This window comes from Toxorhynchites rutilus, chromosome 1 (genome assembly GCF_029784135.1).
Source record: "Toxorhynchites rutilus septentrionalis strain SRP chromosome 1, ASM2978413v1, whole genome shotgun sequence".
Classification (NCBI taxonomy): Eukaryota; Metazoa; Arthropoda; class Insecta; order Diptera; family Culicidae; genus Toxorhynchites; species Toxorhynchites rutilus.
The window spans coordinates 197,730,268-197,753,261 of record NC_073744.1 but is presented as its reverse complement, the minus strand read 5'-3'; the positions used below and the strand labels follow the sequence as shown (position 1 = coordinate 197,753,261).

Below are 22,994 nucleotides of genomic sequence, written 5' to 3'. Positions count from 1 at the left end.
CAACATAGTTTGCAGTAAAGTTGGCAACATGTTGAGTTTCCTGCATCCATTCGGGCAAGCAGCCTTGGCGAAAAGTTTTGTCATTCGACGCCTTATTTAGTCAGCTTGGCACCCTTCTTTTCCCAGGTGGTGCCAGAGCGTATGCGAAGCCTTGAAAACAAATTATCTTTGTTGGCTCCAGATGCCAGACCAAAGGCGCACGTGTGTCAGTTGTTTTGGCTCATCGAATATTCCCCTCTGACAATATATATTCATGAACGAAAGATGCTAGCTTTTTCCAGCTAAAATTAGGCATTCAAACCGTGCACCCAATCCCATTTCAACAGTGACCGGCTACCAGGCGGCAGCTCCGAGATCTCTTGAACTTGAAATTTTATTCTTCCTCCGATCTAACTTATGCAAAGTAGTCTCACTCGGTTCGATGTTTCCAAAAAAAAAAAAAACGAACAAATCCGTTGACGACGAGAAGCAAGGCGTGTTCTGTTTCAAAATTCAATCCGATAATTGATTCAGCTCACGGTGTGAACGGGGGGCGCCTTTTTGCTCGCTTGTTTGCTCACTTTTCTACTCGTTCATTCTGTTTCAAATTAATGACGAGAGTTATTTTGGATTTCGTTCCTTTTTCGAACGGTCGGCGATTTCCCACGTGCAGCCACCAAACGTTCCGCTTTTTCTGGCACACCGCCAGTAAAAATCCGTGGGAGGGGCGGCACGGAATTAATTACCGAAAGAGAATTTCGCTAACCACACGCCGACGATAATGAAGTCGTGGAGGAAAGTGTTTTCCCCGAATGAGAACTTTTTCCGCGGAATTTCTCATGAAATTGGTATTTCATGAGCACTGAAGTTGGTCCAATTTTAAAATGTATCACTTTGAAACCATTTCCGTTTTCTCTCTGGAAACGAAAAGTGAATGAAATCAGTAATTAAATTTCCACAAAGTTGGGCACCGGGAATGCGGAAGTAAATGCACAAAAAGTCCCTCCTTTCCCATCTCAATTTTCTTCCTTTCTCGCGCCGAGTCGAACCGGGACCCGCAGTAACTCTCACACAGTGACACAGTTACACACACACATACACAGTAAGTGGAAAATAGTTCCCAGCAAAGTGCAGAAAATATGAGGCCCTGCACTGCTGCATCATAATACCGCCAATACCCCGCTAGTGGTGTGCCACACACAAAGTCACACGGATTCTTTCCTTCTTTTCGTTTGTTTTTCTGGGGGCCGAGGTAATGGGAATTCCATTATGCGCGCCACAGGACGAACACACAAACACACGAACGTATCGACCAACTTCCACTTCCTGCGAAGCTTCCGGTGCAGTGGAAGCTTGATTCATTCCTGATTGTGGTGGCCATTGCTCAGCATTAGAGGGATTATTTTCGAACCCAGCGAGGAAAGAATGCGGAATGCCGCAAATTTTCCTGATTTCAGGGCATAACAAATGAGGAAACTTTAATAGCTAGGGCGAAACACATGTGGAATGCTTGCATAATGCAAATCGAATGGAATATCATAATCGCATAATAACAGCATTTTTTAAAACTAGAACTTAGCGAAGTAAACGAGACTACTGGAATGACGCGTGATGAGACATGGGTATATGCGTACAACATTCGAACTCGACACACAATCAATTGAGAAAATGAGCATATTTAAATATCGTACCGTAAACAAAATACCGTCCTGCAGACTGAAGCCACAGACCTGAGCAATTGCTATGGCGAAAAATCAAGAAAGAAATCATGGCTGTAACTAACAGTACTACACTCAAAGTTAATTTTTAGCACATGTTCTGACATCCCGATTTATTACATTAAATGAGCTGAAAGATAACATAAAATGTTCAACTCCCCAATACATGTATATCATTTGTATAATATATATGCTAGAGCCAATATGAGGGAGCGAAACAGGAGACAAATTTAAACGAAAGCTTTTCGTATAGTTTGCCAAATACACGGCCCAGACAGAGAAAGATATATTCTCGTTCATGTTCTTCTTTATCGATTTAGAAAACACCTTCCAACTTCATTTTATGATGAGGTGTAACATTATCACGCTCCTTTATAATAGCACCGGCAGCTATATGGATATCGTAGTCGTGTAAAGTAACTTTGGATTCCAGTCGGCCTTGGTTCGATCCCCATTGACGTCGTATAGACTTCTTTTTCGCACAATCCCAAATGAAAAGAGAAAAGAAAACAGAAATAGATGTCTGCTCGCATACATACAAACCATTTTTAAGCTTTTAAAATAGCTCATTATTTGCGCATTTGACTCTCATGCACAGGAATTGGCATCTTTTCTGCCAAAGACGAAATGTTTTCTGCCATCGCTAGTTTGGCTGTACCAACGTAAAAGACAAAAAAAAATCTAAACTGTTAAATCCGCGAAGTTAGGAAAAAAAATAGGGTTGTCTTCTGGTTGTAACCCATGGGATTTGGGAGTTCAAATCGCCGTTGTTCAATAATATTTATTTTGAACCGTTTTCATTGCAAAGACCGAATTTTAAAAAGTCAGAAATGCTAAAAAAGTTCACCACTATTTGGAGTATTCTCAACTCATCTCAACTCATTAAAAAATACTAAAATACTAAAATACTAAAATATAATTAAGTGTGCCGGTAAGTTTCTTCGGTTTTACGCCAGATGGCGTAACTTGATTATTATTCCAGTGAATCAAATTTCCAGACAATCGTTGGAAAGATACTGTCATTGCGCGTCTTTTTCAGTATATGTCAAAAAGTTGAAGCGTAAACAACATAGTTTTTTGCCACTTCGGATATGTCGAATTTCGTACCAACGAGAGTGTTTTTGCGGGGAGCGTCTTCATTACTTCAATATGAAGAAAAATGGTGCGGAAAGTCATCGCTCCAATCGAGCGAACGTGTCAGACGTGGTTGCCATTGTCAGAAAGACGGGAAAAAGTTGTGACTAGCGATGGGCAATACTGATGAATACTGAATATTGAATTTTTAACCATTTTTGCATGATACAGCATTATTTTTTGAAAAAAAACGAAGAATCTAAAATACTAAAATACTAAGAAACAGTTACAAATTTTCCTCAGAGGCCTACGTCAATTTTCCGTCCGTGCCTCTAGGCTTAGATCCTTCTACCTTCTGTTGGATCGACCTAAATCTACATTTTGATCTCATTCCTATTCTCATTTTCATTACCATTCAAAATTACATTCCATGCATTCCATTCCATTCCATTTCATTCCAGTTTTTATTTCCGAATTTAAAATGAAAACCTAAACCACAATACAAATGTTTCTATAGCATTTCTTCTATTCTTTTTTTCTGCATGTACATTTTCGTTCCAATGAGAATTCCTTTTATATTAATGGGTACTGTCTGTATAATTTTCAACCATATTTTCATTTAAAATAATTTGTTTCATTCCGGATAACGTTTTCTTTTTTTTTTTCTTCCATTCTGATCCACCTGATTCATCTTCTGTATTGAATTTATCTGCTTTCAATTCTGTCTACTTTTATCAATTTTTTTTTGTTTTTAATGTTTAAATGTTGTAGTTGTTTTCTTTTACTCATTTACATTTATCCATTTTTAACACATTCCAATCTATTTCTTTTCTCTTCTTCGACTTTTATTTTTATTTTCTTCCGGTAGCCTACTTTGTTCTTTTCTTTATTGATTATCCTATTTCAATCTATTTCAATATTATAACTCTAAATGTTTTTTCAATTTAAATTTAATCCAAATTTTTAAATTTATTACTCTGCATTGAATTTTCATCATATCATTAAAGTTTTTATTTTAGTTTATATTAAGATTCACTTTTAAAGGTTTGATATAATTGAATGGGCTTAGTTCAAATCAATGTTTTTTTTTTTTCAATTAATAATCAATTTTAACTCTTATTTTGAATTGAATTTGATTTTTATTACTATAAACACTTTTGTTTTTTATACCATTGATACTATCAGTTTCAAGCTCATTCAAAGTTTTTGTTATTCTCATTCTGTGTTCCGATTTTGCAATCATTCGTCATTTTGATTTTTTATCCTTGATTTAACTCTGAAACCCATTCTCATATTCATTCCGAAGACAAAAAAGAACAATGAATGACGACAAAGGAATGGGATTCAAGCAAAGACATATGATTTAAGTGCTGTTATCTTTTTTTATAGTTTTCACGTCTGTCGCTACCTCTACTTTACCATCTTAGTTGGTTTACTTCTCTAATTCTTATCCTTCAAAAAGTTCATCCTGATACAATTTAGTATGTTTATTCGTATTCCCAAGGTCACTTATTATATAATTACTCTTATGTTGGTTCAAACCCCATCACTCTCCCTTTCTATCTTTCTCTCTCTCTCCTTTTCATTTTCTCTCTCTGCTCTTTTCTTTCTCTCTCTCTCTTTTCTTTTCTTTTTCTCTCTCTCTCTATTTAAAATTTAATTCTCTCTATTCATCATTTTCTAATTTTAGAATTCAGTTTTATTTTTGATTTTAAATGTTTGAAACGACTTGATTAATTGAATTTGTCAATTTTCCAGATTTCAATTTACAATCCTATTCCCTGTCTTATTCTCATTTCCATTCCCCTTTTCCGAATTCATACAAATCTGCTTAGTCTAGTGTCGTTGCCGATACAACTCTTATTTTCATTAATTTCACCTACTTTTGCTTTTGCATTATTGCATGAACATCATTGCTGCCCAATTTTACATATTTAGGCTTTTTACGGTTCTCTGATTCATCTTTTCATAAAATTCAGTCTTATTTTCAGCTTATTCATTATTTTTGTATTCAGTTTGCAGGGAAGAAAAATCAAATAACAAAAGAATTGAATTGGAAAAAAAGGAAAATCAAATAAAACGAAAAGACTGAATTTTCACCGTACAGAACGCGTAGAAATAAAAAAGCAACAGAGAAGACAGAAAGTAAAACAATCAAAATAGAGTTATTAAAAACCAAGTATAATTGAATACATTGAAAGCATTGGAATGTCATACATACAGAAAACACTTATCCAAGAAAAAAAAAGAAAAAGTTAATAAAAATAGAATTCGAAACAAACTGAGGCATTGAGAATATTGTCTTTTTTGCAAGTCAATCACTGATGTTGACCGACCTCTCACCGCTGATTTTCTACTCTGTCTACAGGTCTGCTTTTTTCATTTCCTCCACTTTACCACCATGGCCATTCATATACTCTTCATTATTGTGCATGATTATTCTGTTCCTTCTTCTTCTTCTTCAATGGCACTAACGTTCCTAGAGGAACTTCGCCGTCTCAACGTAGTATCACTTGCGTCATTTTTATTAGTACTTAGTTGAGATTTCTATGCCAAATAACACGCCTTGAATGCATTCTGAGTGGCAAGCTCTAGAATACTCGTGATCACAGTGCAAGTCGGAGGACATTTCTTTGACGAAAAATTCCCCCGACCAGAACGGGAATCTAACCCGGACACCCGGCATGTTAGTTATGACGTTAACCACTCGGCCACGGGAGCACTATTCTGTTCCTATTTTCATTTAATTTTTTTTTTCATAAGAATCTCTCATTTTTTCATGCTAAATCTCCCTTTTTTTAATTTCCACTCTCATTCTTTCATTCTCATGCTCTCTTTTTTTCATTCTCATTCTCTAATTTTTTTCATTCTTATACCCTCATTTTTCCATTTTTACTCTCTCATTCTAATTTTTTTCGTTCTCATTTTCTCATTTCTTTATTCTTATTCTCTCATCTTTTCCATCTCATTCTCTCTTTTTTTCATTCTCATTCTCTCATTTTTTTTAATTCTTTTTCATTCTCTTATATTTTTACTTCCTCAATTCTTGTTTTCCATTTCCACATTTTCACATTTTCTCATTTTCTTATTTGATTATTTTGTCATTTAATTATTTCATAAGTTAATATCTCTTCCATTTCCAATTTTTTATGCTTTTCATTTTGTAATTTCACCATTTTTTAATCTTCTTGTTGTACTCTCGTTTAAATTTTTGCTTCTATAATTTATAATAGTTTTTTTAATGTCTTATTTTTTTTTCTTTTTCTTATAATCTCATTCATATTCTCATTTTCTCATGTTTTCATTTTCACATTTTCTCATTTCACCATCTTGTCATTTTATCACGTTGCTATTTTGTTATTTTGTCGTATTATGTTGGATTTCTGCGCAACGTGAGAACTTCACGACACTCACTAACAAAACTAAATACAGGGAAACTTCGATATAACGTACCCTCGTTAGAACGTACCCTCGATATAACGTCACTCGATATAACGTACATTTTACCTCGATATAACGTACACATTTGCAAAGTGTAAAGGAAAATTTTTTCAATATTTTTTTTTCTGATAGAACAATGAATTACCTGTATTGTGATGCTAAAACAAGTTTTGTACCTTCAATCAATCCCGAAATACAGCTGGTTTTATGATTCCGGATTCTAAATGAATCAAGCTTTAATCAACAGTACGAAGGGAAACATCATGAGAAAGGCTGGGTTCGTCTTCTGATTGAAGCTATTCATTAACTGTACTAAAACAGCAACACAAAAATGTATTATAGACTACGTTTGTGAGTACTTTATTATGCTTCGATATAACGTACAATTCGATACAACGTCAATTTGTAAATTTGTGATTTAGTGATTTTTTAGTTTTATCGTTTTGTCATTTTGTCATTTTGTCATTTTGTCATTTTGTCATTTTGTCATTTTGTCTATTTGTCATTTTGTCATTTCCTTAGCTCATTTTGTCATTTTTTCATGTTGACAATTTGCCATTCTATCATTGTCATTTTGTCGTTTGGCCTTCTTGTGATTTTGTCATTTTGTGATTTTGTCATATTGTCATATTGTCATAATGTTATATTATCATTTTCTCATATTCTCATATTGTCGTATTGTCATAATGTCATTTTTCTTTTTTTTTCTTTTTGTCATTTTGTCATTTCGTCATTATGTCATTTTCCTGTTCTGTCGTATTGTTTTTGTGTCATTTCGGCATTTCGTCATTCGGTAAGTTGGTCATTTTGTATTTTTTTTCAAATTTGTCTTTTTGCCGTTTTGTCGTTTTATCGTTTTGTCATTTTGTATTCCTTTCTTATTTTATAATTTTCCTTATTTCAACATTCAATATCTCTCCGCTCATTTTGCAGTCTATCTATTTTTCCTTTCATTTCGGCCGAAAATTCCTGAATGAAATGTGATTTAAAAAGCGTGACGAGGCGGCGATTGAAAACACTGTTGAATATTGGAAGGCTTTTAACGGGTGGCTCAAGTACCATTTCTTTAACCATCATTTTCACAACTTCTATTCTGAGGAAACAGTGGTAAACCGAAAATAGCTCCTTTTCGTGAGTTCGAGCCACACAATTACTGTCACTCAGTGGTTGTTATTTCGTTTTCGGTGCTCTGTCTATCGCCATCAATGTCAGTCAAACTCGGTAATATCGTATGACATGAAGAAAGCATCTTTCCATTTTCGCCAAAAAGAACGAACAAAGTGTCAAAAACACGTCCGCCGAGGCGAGAAAGAAATATATCACGTGTTGTAAACAAACTATTTGAATGATATAATAATCTATTCAAGTTTTTTTCCTGCCATAAACTAAAGACTTTTCATGATTGTAGAAGTCATCTACTCGGCGGCCGTGAAGAGACAGCGACGAGAAATACACTGTCAAGCCAAAGTTTCCCGGTTTTTCCGGCGGCAATATATCAAAAATGCAACTCTCCGCCACACGGCTGCCTAAATTTGAAACAGTAAATTTTAATTAGCTTTGAAAGTGCTTCTGGTTCACAGCACTCTAGGGCACTGGTCGTGCCGCCCATAAAAAGCCCGTCCAACAACCATGCTGTAATTAGTTTGGTGGCAATGGCGTTAAAGTGGGAGCTGTCAATGGACCAAGGAAACCTCCTACAGAGAGATTGTTCCTACTCCACGCGGGGTGCCATTTCCTCGCTGAGTGTGGCACACAAATCGTAAACCAGATGCAGTGAATGGGGAGGCCCACTTGAAATCAAACCCTACGGGAAAGCGGAGCGTCTGCTTCTTCCACCGCTGAAGATGGGCCGCACGACGGGTGAGTGACGCGCGTAGTACTTTTTACGACCAGAATTACAATAATTTGGCGAACGGTTTTGTTTCGCTTTTTATGGCTTTAACGACTTACCGCTTCGATCTCCTTCTCGAATCGGACCGGCCTCAGCTTGCAGAGCAGCGCTCCCACGTAGATCGCGTTGAACACCAGAAAAAGACTGGCCCAGATGACGGCATCCAGGGTGCACTCCACCTGCCATCCCCAAACGATCATCAGCACGCAGCCAGCGATCACAAGGCACCGCAGCCACAGCATTCCGAAGGGAGCGTTCGGCGCGAGGAAGGCCAGAAAGAACAGACCATTCCCGATCTGGTAGTACAGATGGTGGGTCCGCCGGAGGGAAAAGCACTCCTTCAGGGCCCATTCGCTCCCGTCAAAGAACCCGCCAAAGCCGATGTTCCCTCCACCGCCTCCTTCCGCTGCACCAACAGCACCACCATTAGCACCTCCGACTACCCCTGGGACGAGAGAATGGAAAGTGTCGTTACTATCCGGCACTAGTCGGGACCGATGGGGGACATCGCTACCACTACTAATGGAAGAACCACTAGGGGATGATGGGTACTGATTGTGTAGATGATTGTGATGATTACTACTACTACTACTGCTAGCGCCGTTCCAGACGTCCTTCTGGACGATGTACTGCGAGGAGGGAGCGATCGGCGAATCTTCGATGATCAGCCCATCCGGGCTGCCAATCTTCGACGGGAAGTGACCCTGTTGTTGCTGTGGATGATGCTGTTGGTGTTGCTGATGCTGCTGCTGGGCTACACTCAGCGGACTGGTCGTCTCCACCAGTCCCAGGGCCAACAGCAAGCCCAGCAGGATCATTACGCGCTCCAGTAGATCCAGTGCGCAGCGCTCCGAGCAGAAGTGAGGGCGCGCGATTAATAACGGTCGCGAGATATTTTTTTCGGTCGCTTCTTGCGTTTCCGCTTCCGTTTCTGGGGCATTCACGCGCGATTCACACCGACAGATCGGACCGAATGAAGGTGACGACAACGAGCATCTTTCACTTGCGGATTCACGTTTGTTTGACACGAATCGAAAGCCGATAGAAACAGATTACAAATTAAAGATCACATTTAAAATGCGCTTTATCGCGGCAAGTTATCACATCCTTTTGGCTTGACGATCGATCACTTCACACAAAGCAATGGGAATGGATCTTTAAAGGAAAAATAATTCACGGCACAATTTTTTCTTCCTTCTGCGTGTATGTGATTAAAATCTTGAAACCAATAACACGCGGCCAATAATTTGATTAGTGCCGCCCAATCTGTGGAAGAGATAAAACAAACAAATGAGCATACAACAGTTTGAAGACAAATCACATTATAATCACAATTTTTCTTTTAATTTTCTAAGATTTAACCTAAAGGTATTCATTTAAGATACAATTGAGTATATTTTCATACAAGTAGGGGAAAAGGGGGGAATTTGGACCACCTAAGAAAATTGCCTAATATTTCCAAACTTATACGGTCTAAATAAAAAATGTCACATTGTATACTGAGCTACACTTGTTTTCTCTCAATAAATAATGTTTAATCATTATATGAAGCTTCAATCTACCAAATATATCATAACATAAAAGAGATGATTTTTGGATATTAAAATTTGATGCGGGGTGATTTGGTCCAGTGTGTGTTTCATCGAAAAAAACATACTTATGTTTATGTAAAGTATTTTGGGATAATGTTACAATGCATGAATCTTTTCACTGTTGGTCGAGCATTTTCAAACACTTTTGATGCTTGGTCAAAGAAAATCCGTTCTCGATGGCCTGCATTGCTTGTTCAAGCTCCTCCTTCTTCCAACGTTGTCTGTCCATCCTCTTTTTGTAATTCAGCGGCATCTGGAATCAATTAGACCAAAGAAAAGTCTGAAACCTGTAGGACCAATTCACCCCACAGAAACGTGTCCATGTCACCCCACACAACACGCAAAAATTGAAATGCAATTAATTTCATTTATTGTTATCTAACTTACAGTTTCGCTACATCAAATTGTTTTTCTTCTGTAGGCGAACAGAACTTTACTGCACAATACACGAAAAGTTTGTTTAATTAGCGGAAAAACCCTTAAAACCACTATCGGAAAACTCATATTTTTTGACGATCAAAGTGCTTGCTGTGTTTATGCTACCGTTTCCCTCTACTTGTGAAGTTTTACCAAAGTTTTTCTACTTTAGGTACATACGGCTCAACAAACGGAGGAAATAGCATTATAAAAAATCCAAGTTGAGCCGTAATTTTTGAGATAAAGGGGTGGTCCAAATCACCCCATATGACCAAATCACCCCGTGTTACCCTACATTTAATTTTCTAGTAAAATAGTATCATGTTTCGCCTCGAAATTACCATCGGTCTCCATTGAACCGGTCCTACATCATTCATGTAACAGAGTATGCTTAACACACCCATTTTGAAAATTAGTTAATTTTGAGTTAGTTTTTTTTTCAATTCGAATTCTCAGATTTTTTTAATTTTAATTTTGTGTTTTGAAAATATTTGACTTTTATGAAAATAAAAAAAATCTAAACATTCGGCTTTTTTTTATTTCTAAATGTTTTTAAATTTTAAAAAATTTTAGATTTTTTGAATTTTTTGAATTTTTTTTTTTTTTTTTTTCGAAAAATTTCTGAACTTTTAATTTTATTACATTTTTTTTATTTTCTAAAATTTTAATTTTTAACACTGCTTGTTAATATTTTTGAAATTTTTGAATGGTTTTTCTTCTTAAAATTTTGAATTTTCTCTATTTTTTTCTCTCTTTCTTTCAGTCTTTTTTCCCCTCTCTTCAAAACATTTTGAAATATTATATTTAAGTTCTGCACAATCCGATTGAAAAAAACTTGAACTGTTTATTTTGATTTTTTTAAACTCGGTTTTTTAAATTATTTTGAATTTCCTAAATCTTTCTCTTTTTTAAAATTTTCTAATGTTCGGAATTTTTTGAATGTCCTGATTAAAATTGTCTGATTTCTCTGATTTTTTTTTAAATATTTTTTTTATATTTCTGATTTTTGTTCAATTTTGTGATATTTTAAAAATTTTCAAACTTTGAATTTTATTACCAATTTTCTGAGTTTTATTTTTTTAGTTTTCAAAATGTTTCAAAATTAATAAATTTTAACTTTTCTGTTTTTTTAAATTTTGGAATGTTTTTTTTATGTTTAGATTTTTTAAATGTTTTAATCTTCTTTTAAATGTCGCAGATTTTCAAAATTTTCAGATTTTCTACAATTTTAGTTTTTTTTTATTATTAAAATTTTCAAATCTTGCAAATTTGTTGAATTTTAAAAATTTCCTATCTTTCAAATTTGATTTACTATATTTTTTAATTTTTTTTTGGTTTTTTTCCAATTTTCTGATTTCTTAAACTTTTATTAATTTTTATTGTTTTTTTTTAAATTTCTGAGTTTCTGAATTTTTCGTTTTCCGACATTTATAACTTTCTGGATTATATATTTTTCATAGATATTTTTTGAACATTCTGATTTTTTGAATTGTTTTGAATTTTGTGAAATTTTTGATTATTGCGATTACTCTGAACTTCTCGAAATTCTAAATATTTTTGATTTCCTGAATTTAAAATTTGATTAACTTTCCGCTATTTTTGAATATCCAAATTTTCTAAATGTCCTGAATTTTCAGAATTTCAGAATTTTACGAATCTTTTTCGAGTATTCTGATTTTTTTGATTCTTTGATTTCTCAGCTTTCTAATTCTCCTCAATTTTCTAAAATTTTATTTTTTTAGCTTTATGGCTTTTTTAAAATTTTTGGAACTTTTTGATTTTTGTTAGTTTCATTGTTCTCTTCGAATTTCCTGTTTTTTTTTTGTTCTTCTGAATTTCCGTATTTTTTCAAAATTTTCTTGATTTTTTTTTAATTAAATTTTTTTATGAATGTTTTTTTGCAATTTTCTTCTATTTTTATTAATTGCAAATTCTTTTTGAAGATTTTTAAAAAATCTTCATTTTTTGATTTTTTTTTAATTTTCTGGATGATTAGATTTTGAGGTTTATTTTTCCAAAATCTGTAAATTTGTATATTTCAGAACTTGTTAAATTTATTATTATTTTCTGAATTTAATTTTTAAATTCGAATTTTGAAGTGTCGAATTATCAAAATTAGTAATGGTATTTTATAATTGTGAATTTTTAAATTGTGAATATATTAAATATACATTGTGAATTGCAAATTTTCTATCACAAGTTTCTAAATTTTCTGAACGACCTTCAACTTAAACTAAACTTAACTCAAACTTTTACCATTCCTAAATTCATGAATTTTGATTTTTTTTCGAATTTTGTTTAATTTACAGATTATTTTGATTTCTTGAATTCCAAACATTCTTTTTTTTTTAATTTCTGAAATTTTTTATTCTAAACTTCAATCTTCTGATTTTTTTTTTGAGTTTGATTTGTTTGTTTTCTATTTTTTCAAACCTTAATATTTTAAAATTTTTGCTTTTTTATATTTCTATTTTTTTAAATGATTTTTTTTTTTATTGTTGAAGATACCGATTTTTTTTTCTATTATGTTTTTATTTTTTTTAAATTTCAGCATTTTCGAAAGTTTTTCGATTTTATAAATATCAAATCTAACAAATCTAAACAAAAAAATTTTAAAACGTTTTTTGTTTTCTAAAATATTGAAATTCTTCAAATTTTGGATTCTTAATTATTTGTTTTTTTTTTTAATTTTTTTTTTAAGTCCTATTTTCCCAAAATGTTCTGAACTTTTGAATATGTTAATTTCTGAATTTTTCAATTTGCGAATTTTGAGTTATAAATGTTAAATTGAGAATTTTCAAATTTCAATTGCAAATTGTGAATTGAAAAATTTTAATTGGGAGTTTTCAATTACAAATTTTGAATGGGGAATTTTAAGTTTTACATTAAAAACTTTTAGTTTTGAATTTTAAAATTCGAAAATTAACTTGAATTTTAATTTTATTTTAACATTTGAAATTGTTGGATTTTTGAGACATTTTGAATATAAAAATAAACTATATAAATATGTGAATTTTCAAATTTTTAAATTATCAGATTTGAACGAATTTTCAGATTTGTAGGATTTTGAATTTTTTTCTAAAATTTATTAAATTTTTAAGATTTTCTTGATTTTGAAGATTTTTTTCAAAAGGATTCGTAGGGTTAAAAATTTCAATATTTATTATAAATTTTTAATTTTGTTTGAGAAGTTAAAAGTTTTTAAAATTTTTAGTAATTATTTTTTTTAATTTAGAAGAGTTTTTCAAATTTAAAACATTTCTGTAAAATTCAATATTTGTTGACGATCTCCAAGATTTTTTAAATTATTGAAAACACTTGGAATTTCAAGCATTTTCAGGTTTTTATGATTTGCAAGATTTTTAAAATTTGTCAGATTCGAAGTTTTTTAAAAATTTTAAATTTTTAAAATTTTCTAACAGTTCATTTTTTTTATGACAATGATGATTTTTGAAATTTTCGTGATTATTACGAGTTTTAAGATTTTCAAGATTTCTGAGATTTTGAGGATCTTAAAATTTTCCAGTTTTTAGATTTTTGAATTTTGGATTATTGGATTAAAAAATTTGAGATTTTTACAATTTTTTTTTATATTCAAGATTTTTAAGATTTCAAAACTCCTCAAGATTTTAAGATTTTTAAAATTTCGAAGATGAAAAATTTTAAAGATTTTGTAATTTTTAAGATTCTTAGAATATGCGAGATTTCAAAGATTTCCGAGATTTTCGAGATTTCTAAGATTAATACGATTATTAAGAATGAGAATTGGGTATTTCAGATTTTACGAACTTTTAAGATTTTCGATATTACTATTTTCAAGGTTTTGAATATTTTCAAAGTTTTAAAGATTTCTTAGATTTTCAAGATTTTGAAGTTTTTTAAGATTGTCAAGATTTCAAAGATTTCTAAAATTTTTAAAACTTGTAAGACTTTCTAGATTTCAAAAATTTCAAAGATTAGGGGTTTTAAATTTTTAAATTTTGCAAATTTTTATTTTTCAGATTTTGAAACTTTTCATAAATTTTGAGATCCTCCAGGTTTTAGAATTAATTATTTAGAATTAAAATTTAAGATTTTTTAATTTAGGATTTTGAAATCTTTAGATTTATGGATTTTCAAGTTCTAATAGAACATTTTCGTATTTTTATATTTCAGCCTTTTTGGATTTAAAGATTTTTAGATTTTTGATTTATTTATTTTTTCATTTTTGAAGTTTTTTAGTATTTTTGTATTGTTGTAGTGTTATATTGTTGCATTAATGTATTGTTGTATTTTTGTATTGTAATATTTTTTGTATGTTTTATGTTTTGATCTTTTGTATTTTTGTCTTTTTGTTCTTTTTCCATTGATCGACTATTTCACAATTATTCAAATACATTGAAACTTGTTTTTGTACGGTATATGAAAAAGACCATTATACGATGAAATTATCGTCCATTCACTTTTATTTCACTTTTATTTATCTATGATATGTACTTAATCACATTACATATGTACCGTATCAGTCAAATACCAGTCTCATACGTTGTTTCGTTTGTTTTAAAGTCTAAATAGGAACTCTATGTTCCCTACATAGAGTTGATTTCCTGAACGGTGCGGGTGAATAGGCCACTCGTTAAAGTGAAAAACATATGTTTTAAATTTTGCATCCCATAATAATTGACGTCCGCGTTCCACGCTTTTACGATCCTGGATTTAAGATTGGATAATATTTATTTTAAAGCCCAAGTTGTAGTTTTTTTAACAATGCGAAAAGAACAAGTTTTTATTCAAAATTTTCACTTCAATGCCATTTTCATTCTTCCATCAAATGCAATATGTTGTGTACGACATGATTTCTAATAACAGCAAGTTCCGACATGCAGCTGAAAGCACAGCGCAGCCGCTTGCAAACGAAAAGGCAACATGTCCCAACGTACATCAAATAAAAGAAAATCGTTCGATGATTTGGATCGAGATCATAAGGATTCAAGTTATTTTCTGAGAATTTTTTTTATTCGATCCCTATCCCTCGCACAAAAATAGGTTTATCTGTTAATCTATTATTCGATTACATGGTTTTACTCATTTTAATTCTCATTTTGACTTTCATTCTCATTCTCACTCTCACTCGCATTCTCATTCTCATTCCTATTCTCATTCTCATTCTCATTCTCATTCTCATTCTCATTCTCATTCTCATTCTCATTCTCATTCTCATTCTCATTCTCATTCTCATTCTCATTCTCATTCTCATTCTCATTCTGGGATTTCTATCTTTTTTGGTTTATTTTGGGTGCGGTATGATAAACTGGGCATGTTCAATTGTGGTACCAACGTACTGAAAAAGGTCACAGCAAAAATTAGAATATGCTAAACAACGATCTTTTCGGGTAACAATCATTCAACAAAATTCGCTAGAATTCAACCCTAGCTATTAAAGTTGACACCGCGAGAAGACCTCCATAAATTAAGGCAAAAATATTGCATCTATCATCTCGTTTGCTGGCCGCTGGACATCAAAAATTGAGCGAGAGATTGAAGAGCAAAGATATCAAAACTTTATGTGCTTGGAGTGTCCGCTAGGACTAGCTGATCGAATCGGCAAAAGAAAAATAAACAAACGAAACATGTAGCACATATTCATTCATTCGAGGAAAAAAAGTAATGCTACGCTACCGGTCCCGGCATTTCCCCTTCTCCATCTTATTGTGATACAAAAATAACACACCAAATAAGCCCAGAGATATGGGTTTCCGCAGGGAGGTCCTCCCTGATATACTAAGTTGTAAAAAATGTGAATCGTAAAGGACCACCCCATCGGCGCTGGGCGGCTGTTGCATCGCGGAACCCGGTCCGGTTCGGTCCGACCCGGCTCGCTGCTGAGTCAGTCAAAATTCAAAGGCGTTGCCGCCGGCTGATAATAAATCTTATAAATAAAACTCGGTCGCGAACAGACGCGAAGGAGTTCTCTGTGAGACGACGCACCAAAGTATTATGAACCCAAACACAGCAACGTTATTTGTATACACCCGACTCGACTCAATCCGGATCTGAAAGTGAGTTTTTTTTCATTCTTTCGTTTGGTTTTGCTGTACAACATCAACAACAATCTTTGGAAAACATATTCAAATATCGTGTTTGTATTTGTGTTATTGCTACCTCGACAAACAACTTCGACCGGATACAGCGAAACATGTGTAACGCGCACTCATATCTCGTGTGTTTGTTGATTTTTCCAATGTTTTCAAATAAAAACATTTTCTCGAACCTCGATATGATTGAGACTTTGACATTTGGATGTGTTTATTCGCGTGGGTAAATGATGATGATGGTCAGAATATACCGAATGTAAAGCAAAGTCGACATAATCGTTCCTGGCTCAGAGACTCATGATTTGTGTGGAGTCCAAAATATGGGTTTGGCTCTCTCGCAAGGCTCAAGGTGCACCGCAAAAAGTTAGCTGCTATTAGTGGAGCAGGCCGGTTTTTCTGTTTTCGGCAAACTGGTTTCCTATAGGGGTCAGGGTCGGTGAAATAATAGCTGTGTTATGATCTTTAAATCGATACCAAACCCAGCTCAAATGGATAGGTGCGCGAGAGCGATTTTTAACATCTGATCAAAAGCTATAAAATAATTTCGACAATGTTCTGGTGATTGAATTGTTATTATATTGAATAAACGTCCCCAACGTCCAACTGGTTATTGATGTATTAATAATGTTTCCACGTTGAATTTCTCATCCATATTTTTAACGAAAAATTAAATTCCTCCAATAGAAATTGTTGTCTTTCCAACAAAACGATGAATAGGTTTTCATACTTCTCCGAAGTTTGTCAGATATTTCATAAGAGAATTATTCTCCGAATAGTTTTTTATTCATTTGAAATATGTGAAACAATTTTCGACACGTTGTAACTGTTCCGAACAAACTTTTCCTTTGGTAGAAGTGATGGGGAATGATTGCCTTCGAAATCACGAAATTGATGAAACGGAAGGAAAAAACGAAAATAGTATTGGGATCATAAACACCATTTGCATTTCGATCCTGGCTTGCATTTTCGTCCCTTATAAGAAAAAAAAACTAAAATGTATGGAATTTTCTCTTTGTCGGGTTTAATTTTTCGCAAATTGAAATATTCACAAGAAATAGAATGGCATAAATCTGAAACTATTCACAGACGTGTGCCAAAAAAGAAGCGATCACTTTTCACCTAACGTAATGTTTACACAATGAAGAAGAACTAAGAACTAAGAACTATGAACTAGGAACTAAGAACTAAGGACTAAAAACTAAAAACTAAGAATTAAGAACAAAAAAAAACAATCAAATGAAAAATAAGAAAACAACAAAACCGGAAACAGGAAAACAATATAACAATAAATAATAAAGAAGCAAAACACAAATACAAGAAACAAAAAAAAACTATTAATCAAGAACATGAAACATGAAAATAAGAAAACAAATAAGACAAGAAAATAGAACAAGAAAACGAAAGAACAGTAAAACAAGAAAGCAAGCAGTAAGAGATAATAAATGACCAAATAACTAAATAAACGAATCAAAGGATCGATAAATAAATGAATAAATGAACAAATGATTCATGAAATAAGGTAATAAACGAATAATCTAATAAACTAATAAAAGAATAGATGAATAAACGAAAAAGAATAAATAAAAGCAAATGAAACAAATAAAGGAATAAACGAGAAGAAAAACAAAAAAAAGAGTATAAAGTGAATAAAACGAATAAACGAATAAACAAACAACCAAATAGAAAAAAAAGAATAAACGAAGAAATGAATGAACGAAGCTACGAATAATCGAAAAATTGAACAATCGATTAATCAAAAAATCTAATAAAAATCGAAAACTAATCCGGATTACATCGGTTAAATTGATAAATCGATTAATTGAATTAACGATTTATCGATTGAATCCAATCCGAATCCAATATCCAATAAATCGAATAGTCGAAAGTCGTAGAATTGGAAAGCCGAAAACTCGAATTAAATCGAAAAGCGTCAAATCGATGAAACAAATAATTAATTATCGAATAACCGATTAGCTGTGGAACAATCGATTTAATCGAATGATCTAACAAACGGATAACTGTACAAATGATTCATAAAATAAACCAATAAACGATTAATCGAATAAATGAATAAACAAATAATCGAATAAATGAATGAAAGAATAAACGAACAAAAGAATATGGGAATAAACGAATAAATGAATAGACGAAGAAGAGAATAAATGAATAAACGAAAAACGAATAAACGAATAGACAAATAAACGAATAAACGAATAACTTTTCGTTTCGTGGAATTTTAGAATTTTTGACTGTTTTTAATTTTCTGAATTTTTAGATTTTTAAAAATTTTCTACGCTTTTAGATTGTTTTAAATATTTTCAACATTCTAAATTTTTTCAATTTACCATTTTTTTTTTAAATTTTCTTGCCAATTTTTAAATTGTACTTTTTAATAGAATTTTTTTTAAGTAACGAGTTTTGAATTGCGAATTTTTGAATTGTGAATTTTGAATTGCAAATTACGAAATGCGAATTTCGAATGGCGAATTACAAATTGCGAATTTTGAATTACAATTTATAAAGACGAATGTTCAATTTTATATTATTTATATTGGCAATTTTGAATTGAAAATATAAAATCGTAAACTTTAAACTTTGGAACACGAGTTTAGGTTTCTTGATCTTTAGAGGGAATTTTAGGTAGTGAATTTTGAATTGAACATTTTTAAATGCTAGTTCTGAATGGCAAATTTTTGGATGCGAGTTTTAAATTGCGATGCTAATCTTGATTTGCGAAATTTTAAAGACGAACTTGGAATCACGAATATTGGATGGCGAATTCTTCATTTCCGAATTGAGAACTGCGATCTCTTCAAATGCAAATTTTTAATTGCGAATACTGATTCTTGGATGACAAATTTCAACAATTTCCCACATTTTCTACTTCGAGCAAAATTTTGTAGGTCTAATAATTTTCAAATTGAATATTCCTATAAAAACTTAAGAATTTTTATTTACCGTTTTGAAATAGTAGTCTGATTTTTTTTTTTGAAAATTCGTTGCTTAAATGATAAACGAATAAACTAACTAACGAATAAACGAACAAACGAAAATTTGAAAACCAAATAATCAAATAACGAGAAATTGAATAAACGAACAGTCGAAAAATCGAACAATCGATTAATAAAAAAATTGAAAAATAATCCGGATTACACCGAATGATTAATTAAATTGATTAATTGATTGATTGAATTAACGAATTATCGATTAAATCAATAATCGAATAAATCTAATAGTCGAAAACCGTAGAATTGTTCAAATTGAATAATCGAATGAACGAATAATCGAATAATCGGAAAGTCGAAAAATCGAATTAAATCGAGGAGGGTCAAATTGATTAAAAAAATAATAAATTATCGAATAGTCGATTGATTGTGGAACAATCGATTGAATCGAATGATCTAATGAACGGATAACTGAATGAATAATTCATACAATAAACGAATAAACGAATAAACGATTAATCGAATAACTCAATATTGGCATAATCGAAAATCTGAATAAACACATCAATTAAATAATCGATATAAACTAACGAACGAACAGTTTGATGAACGAAAAAAAATAATAAAAAAAGAAATAAACGAATAAACAAAGCGAATAAATGGATAAACAAACAAACGAATAAACGAATAACCGAAAATTTGAATAACCAAATAATCAGATAGTGAAAAATAATAAACGAGTAATCGAAAAATCGAGCAATCTAACAATCGATCATTCACAAAATCAAATAATAAAAATCGAAAAATAGTCCGTATTACATCGAATAACTGGTTAAATTGATTAATCGAATAATTGAAGCAACGAGTTATCGATTGAACAAATCGAATAGTTGAAAATCGTAGAAATGATTACTTCGAATGATTGGATAAACGAATAATCGAATTGTCGTTTGAATAGAATTAAAACCGAATAATCGAAAAGTCGTAAAATTGAATTAAATCGAAAAGTCGATTACATAGAATAATCGAATAAAAAAATAATAATTATGGAACAATAGATTAAATCAAATGATCTAAAACCCGAAATATCCAAAAAAAAAATCGATTAAATCGAATAATTGATCGATTTTTAGATCATTGGATTGAATCTATTTTTCCATAGCAATAATTTTTTATTGAAAAATTATTGAAAAATTGTATAATCGTATAGAATAATAGTTAATTGAATCGAATAATAGAATTTAATCGAATAGTCGACCAAATAGAATTTTCGAAAATATGCCGTGGTTAAATGGACTGATTTTTTACGTATGTCATGATTTGGTCTATGAAGGAAAAAAAAGGTGTCCAAATTTAAAAAAAAACCTCTTCTTCTTCTTGAATGGCGTTAACGTTCCCTGTGGAACTTTTGCCGTCTCAACGTATGCATTAACTAGCGTCATATATTAATACTTAGTTGAGATTTCTTAAGCCAAATAAAACGCCTTGAATGTATTCCGAGGGACAAGCTCTAGAATACGAGTGAACCACAGTGCAAGTCGAAGGAAATTCCTCTGACGAAAAATCCCCCGGCCAGAACGGGAATCGAACCCGAACACCCGGCATGATAATGTGGGACGCTAACCACTCGGCCACGGGTGAACTTAAAAAACTTAAAAAACCTACTTTTTCTAAAAATATTATTTTTAGATTAACTTGATCAATAAGTCGAAAAATTGTTTATTAAATGTTGAACAAACCGTTTCGATTATATAACTTTCTATGTGAATCTATTTTTTTATATAGATTTCATTGAAAATTATAAACATTATCGAGAAAAAGTAATTAATCTGCTTCAATTTGAAAAAAAAAAACTCCAGGAATTGAAAAAGAATACGTACTTCCAACAAAAAAATCGTAAGGAACTGTGGGTAAGACATACAGTGGGGGTAAGAAGAACATGCAGTTGATCTGAATAGTTGAAATTCAGATTTATGTTGATGAGTTCCTTCCTCCTGCTTTTTTTTTACGGTATTTGAACCATGGTTATGACATTTAAGACTTGTCAAAAGAAGACAACGGGAACAAAATTTGTAAATCATAGACAATTTTGGGCGCGGATTTAACTTTGTAATCAAGCATTTGGGGTGATTTATTGTTTATTGAGGCTTATATTGTGCAGGTATGATGATATCAAAGCGATGTTAGGAATATACTGATTGCACAGGTAAATTGATTTGTCAGTAAAAAATAACTTGTGAAAGATTCAAATAATCGTGAGGTAGGACGGACAGTGGACAGTTAGTGTTGAAAAAGCATCCAACTCGTGCTCACTTTCTTTCTCTCTGTTTTCATTTTGGTTGCTTCACAGACAAACGGTGAGAGAAAGTAAAATTGTTCATCTCGCGAGTGATAAACTTCTATGTTTTGTGTACTACATTACCTGTCTATCTTACCCCTACCATTTTCACCGCACCAGAAAAATGTTCAACTTGACGGTATGGTTTATCCCAGATTGGAAGCTTTTCTTTGTAAAGTTTCCAAAGATACAATCAAGATTTTTGCCAGTATGTGCGTCTCACCCACAGAATAAGGTTTGAATCAATTGAAGCTGTGAAAGAGACACGCGTCTTGAAGGCACAGACAGAATAAGACTTTCGAAAATGAAAGATTTGCGTGAAGCATTGTAATCATTGTTTCAAACTAAAATGGGAGTTTTTATTCAAATAAACGTTATTTAAAATCGCTTGCCATTGGGTACTTTTTTCTATCGCCACTGATGCTTGATAAACAATACCGATATATTTAGGCCACCCTCCATCGTTAACAACAGATGTTGCAACGGTTAGATCAAATAGAAAGTAACTTCGCAACGCATGACAATCAATTCGCCGATACCAAATTAGCGTTAATTACACTTTACTGAAGCAAAAAAAAATGCCCACAAATAATTTCAATGCGTTCACACCGAACGCAAGCGCCCTTTGCAATAATCTTATTTCGGCGCCATCTCGGGACACAAAAAAAACAGGTCTCCATTCTCTCCCTGGAGTGACGTAATCCATCCTCAGCATTGCGATTCTCGTCTCGAACGTCGTCATTGAAATCCCAACATGGAGAAATCAGAGGATCTGCCCTCGAAGCAAGTATTCATCTCCTTTCATCATACGACGAGATTCAACTCTGAGATGATTTCATAAAAAAAAATGCTTCAACCGGTCAACGGCAACTATCATATTTTCATTGTTCTCGATCAACTTCGTTTTCGTGGATGATTTAAACGTAAGCAAAAATTACACACGATGTTGAGCTGCTGCACTCACACAAACCGAAAAAAAATCAACCAACGAACCAAACGAACGGACGAATATTATTACGACTTATTTAGTCATTTGCGGCCCGCATTATCTGCCGAATGAGTATTTGTCACTGCAGCCGATGCCACGAGTTTGTCTCGAGAAGTCGTCGTTTAAAGGGCTGCCCCTCGCGAACTCGTGTGCCCGAGATGACGATGACAACGACGACGGAGACGAAGCCGGGCCATTATCACGCGTTAGTTTTGCATTCCGTCGCCGCCGCCGCCGCTGTTACTCATTCACATCGTTATCGGAAGAGAAAAAAAACAAATAATGAAAGCACACATCGCAGCATTGCGTCGGCTTTGTTGTTTTTGTTTTTTTTTTGTTTTCAGTAATTGTGAGGAGTTCGTTCTTCAAGTGGTGTTTGCGCTTCGAGCATTCCATGCATTGCAGCATAGTTGTTTCTCGCTCGCCGCTGTTTGGTGGTCAATAATGTGAGGCGCCACAACAGCAGGATGCTTTGGATGAGAATGCATTTTTGAAATGTTACACAATCACAACTTAAGGAACATAATTTTCATTATA

General features: G+C 32.7%; 1 protein-coding gene across 9 annotated transcripts in view; it reads right to left on the bottom strand.

Annotated features, from left to right (window-relative positions):
- The window catches only part of LOC129781086 (blood vessel epicardial substance), a 196,467-nt gene that overhangs the window by 138,525 nt on the left and 34,948 nt on the right, over positions 1 to 22,994 (bottom strand). For 7 of the 9 annotated variants that reach the window (XR_008744100.1, XR_008744098.1, XR_008744101.1 and 4 more), the window contains exon 2: positions 8,163 to 9,369. Coding sequence is in view for 3 of the 9 variants with exons in the window: in XM_055789169.1 (XP_055645144.1) it covers positions 8,163 to 8,921 (759 nt within the window). In the remaining 6 variants the exon portion in view is untranslated. The remainder of the gene's footprint in view (positions 1 to 8,162; positions 9,370 to 22,994) is intronic. The other 2 variants (XR_008744165.1, XR_008744191.1) reach the window with 2 other exon arrangements.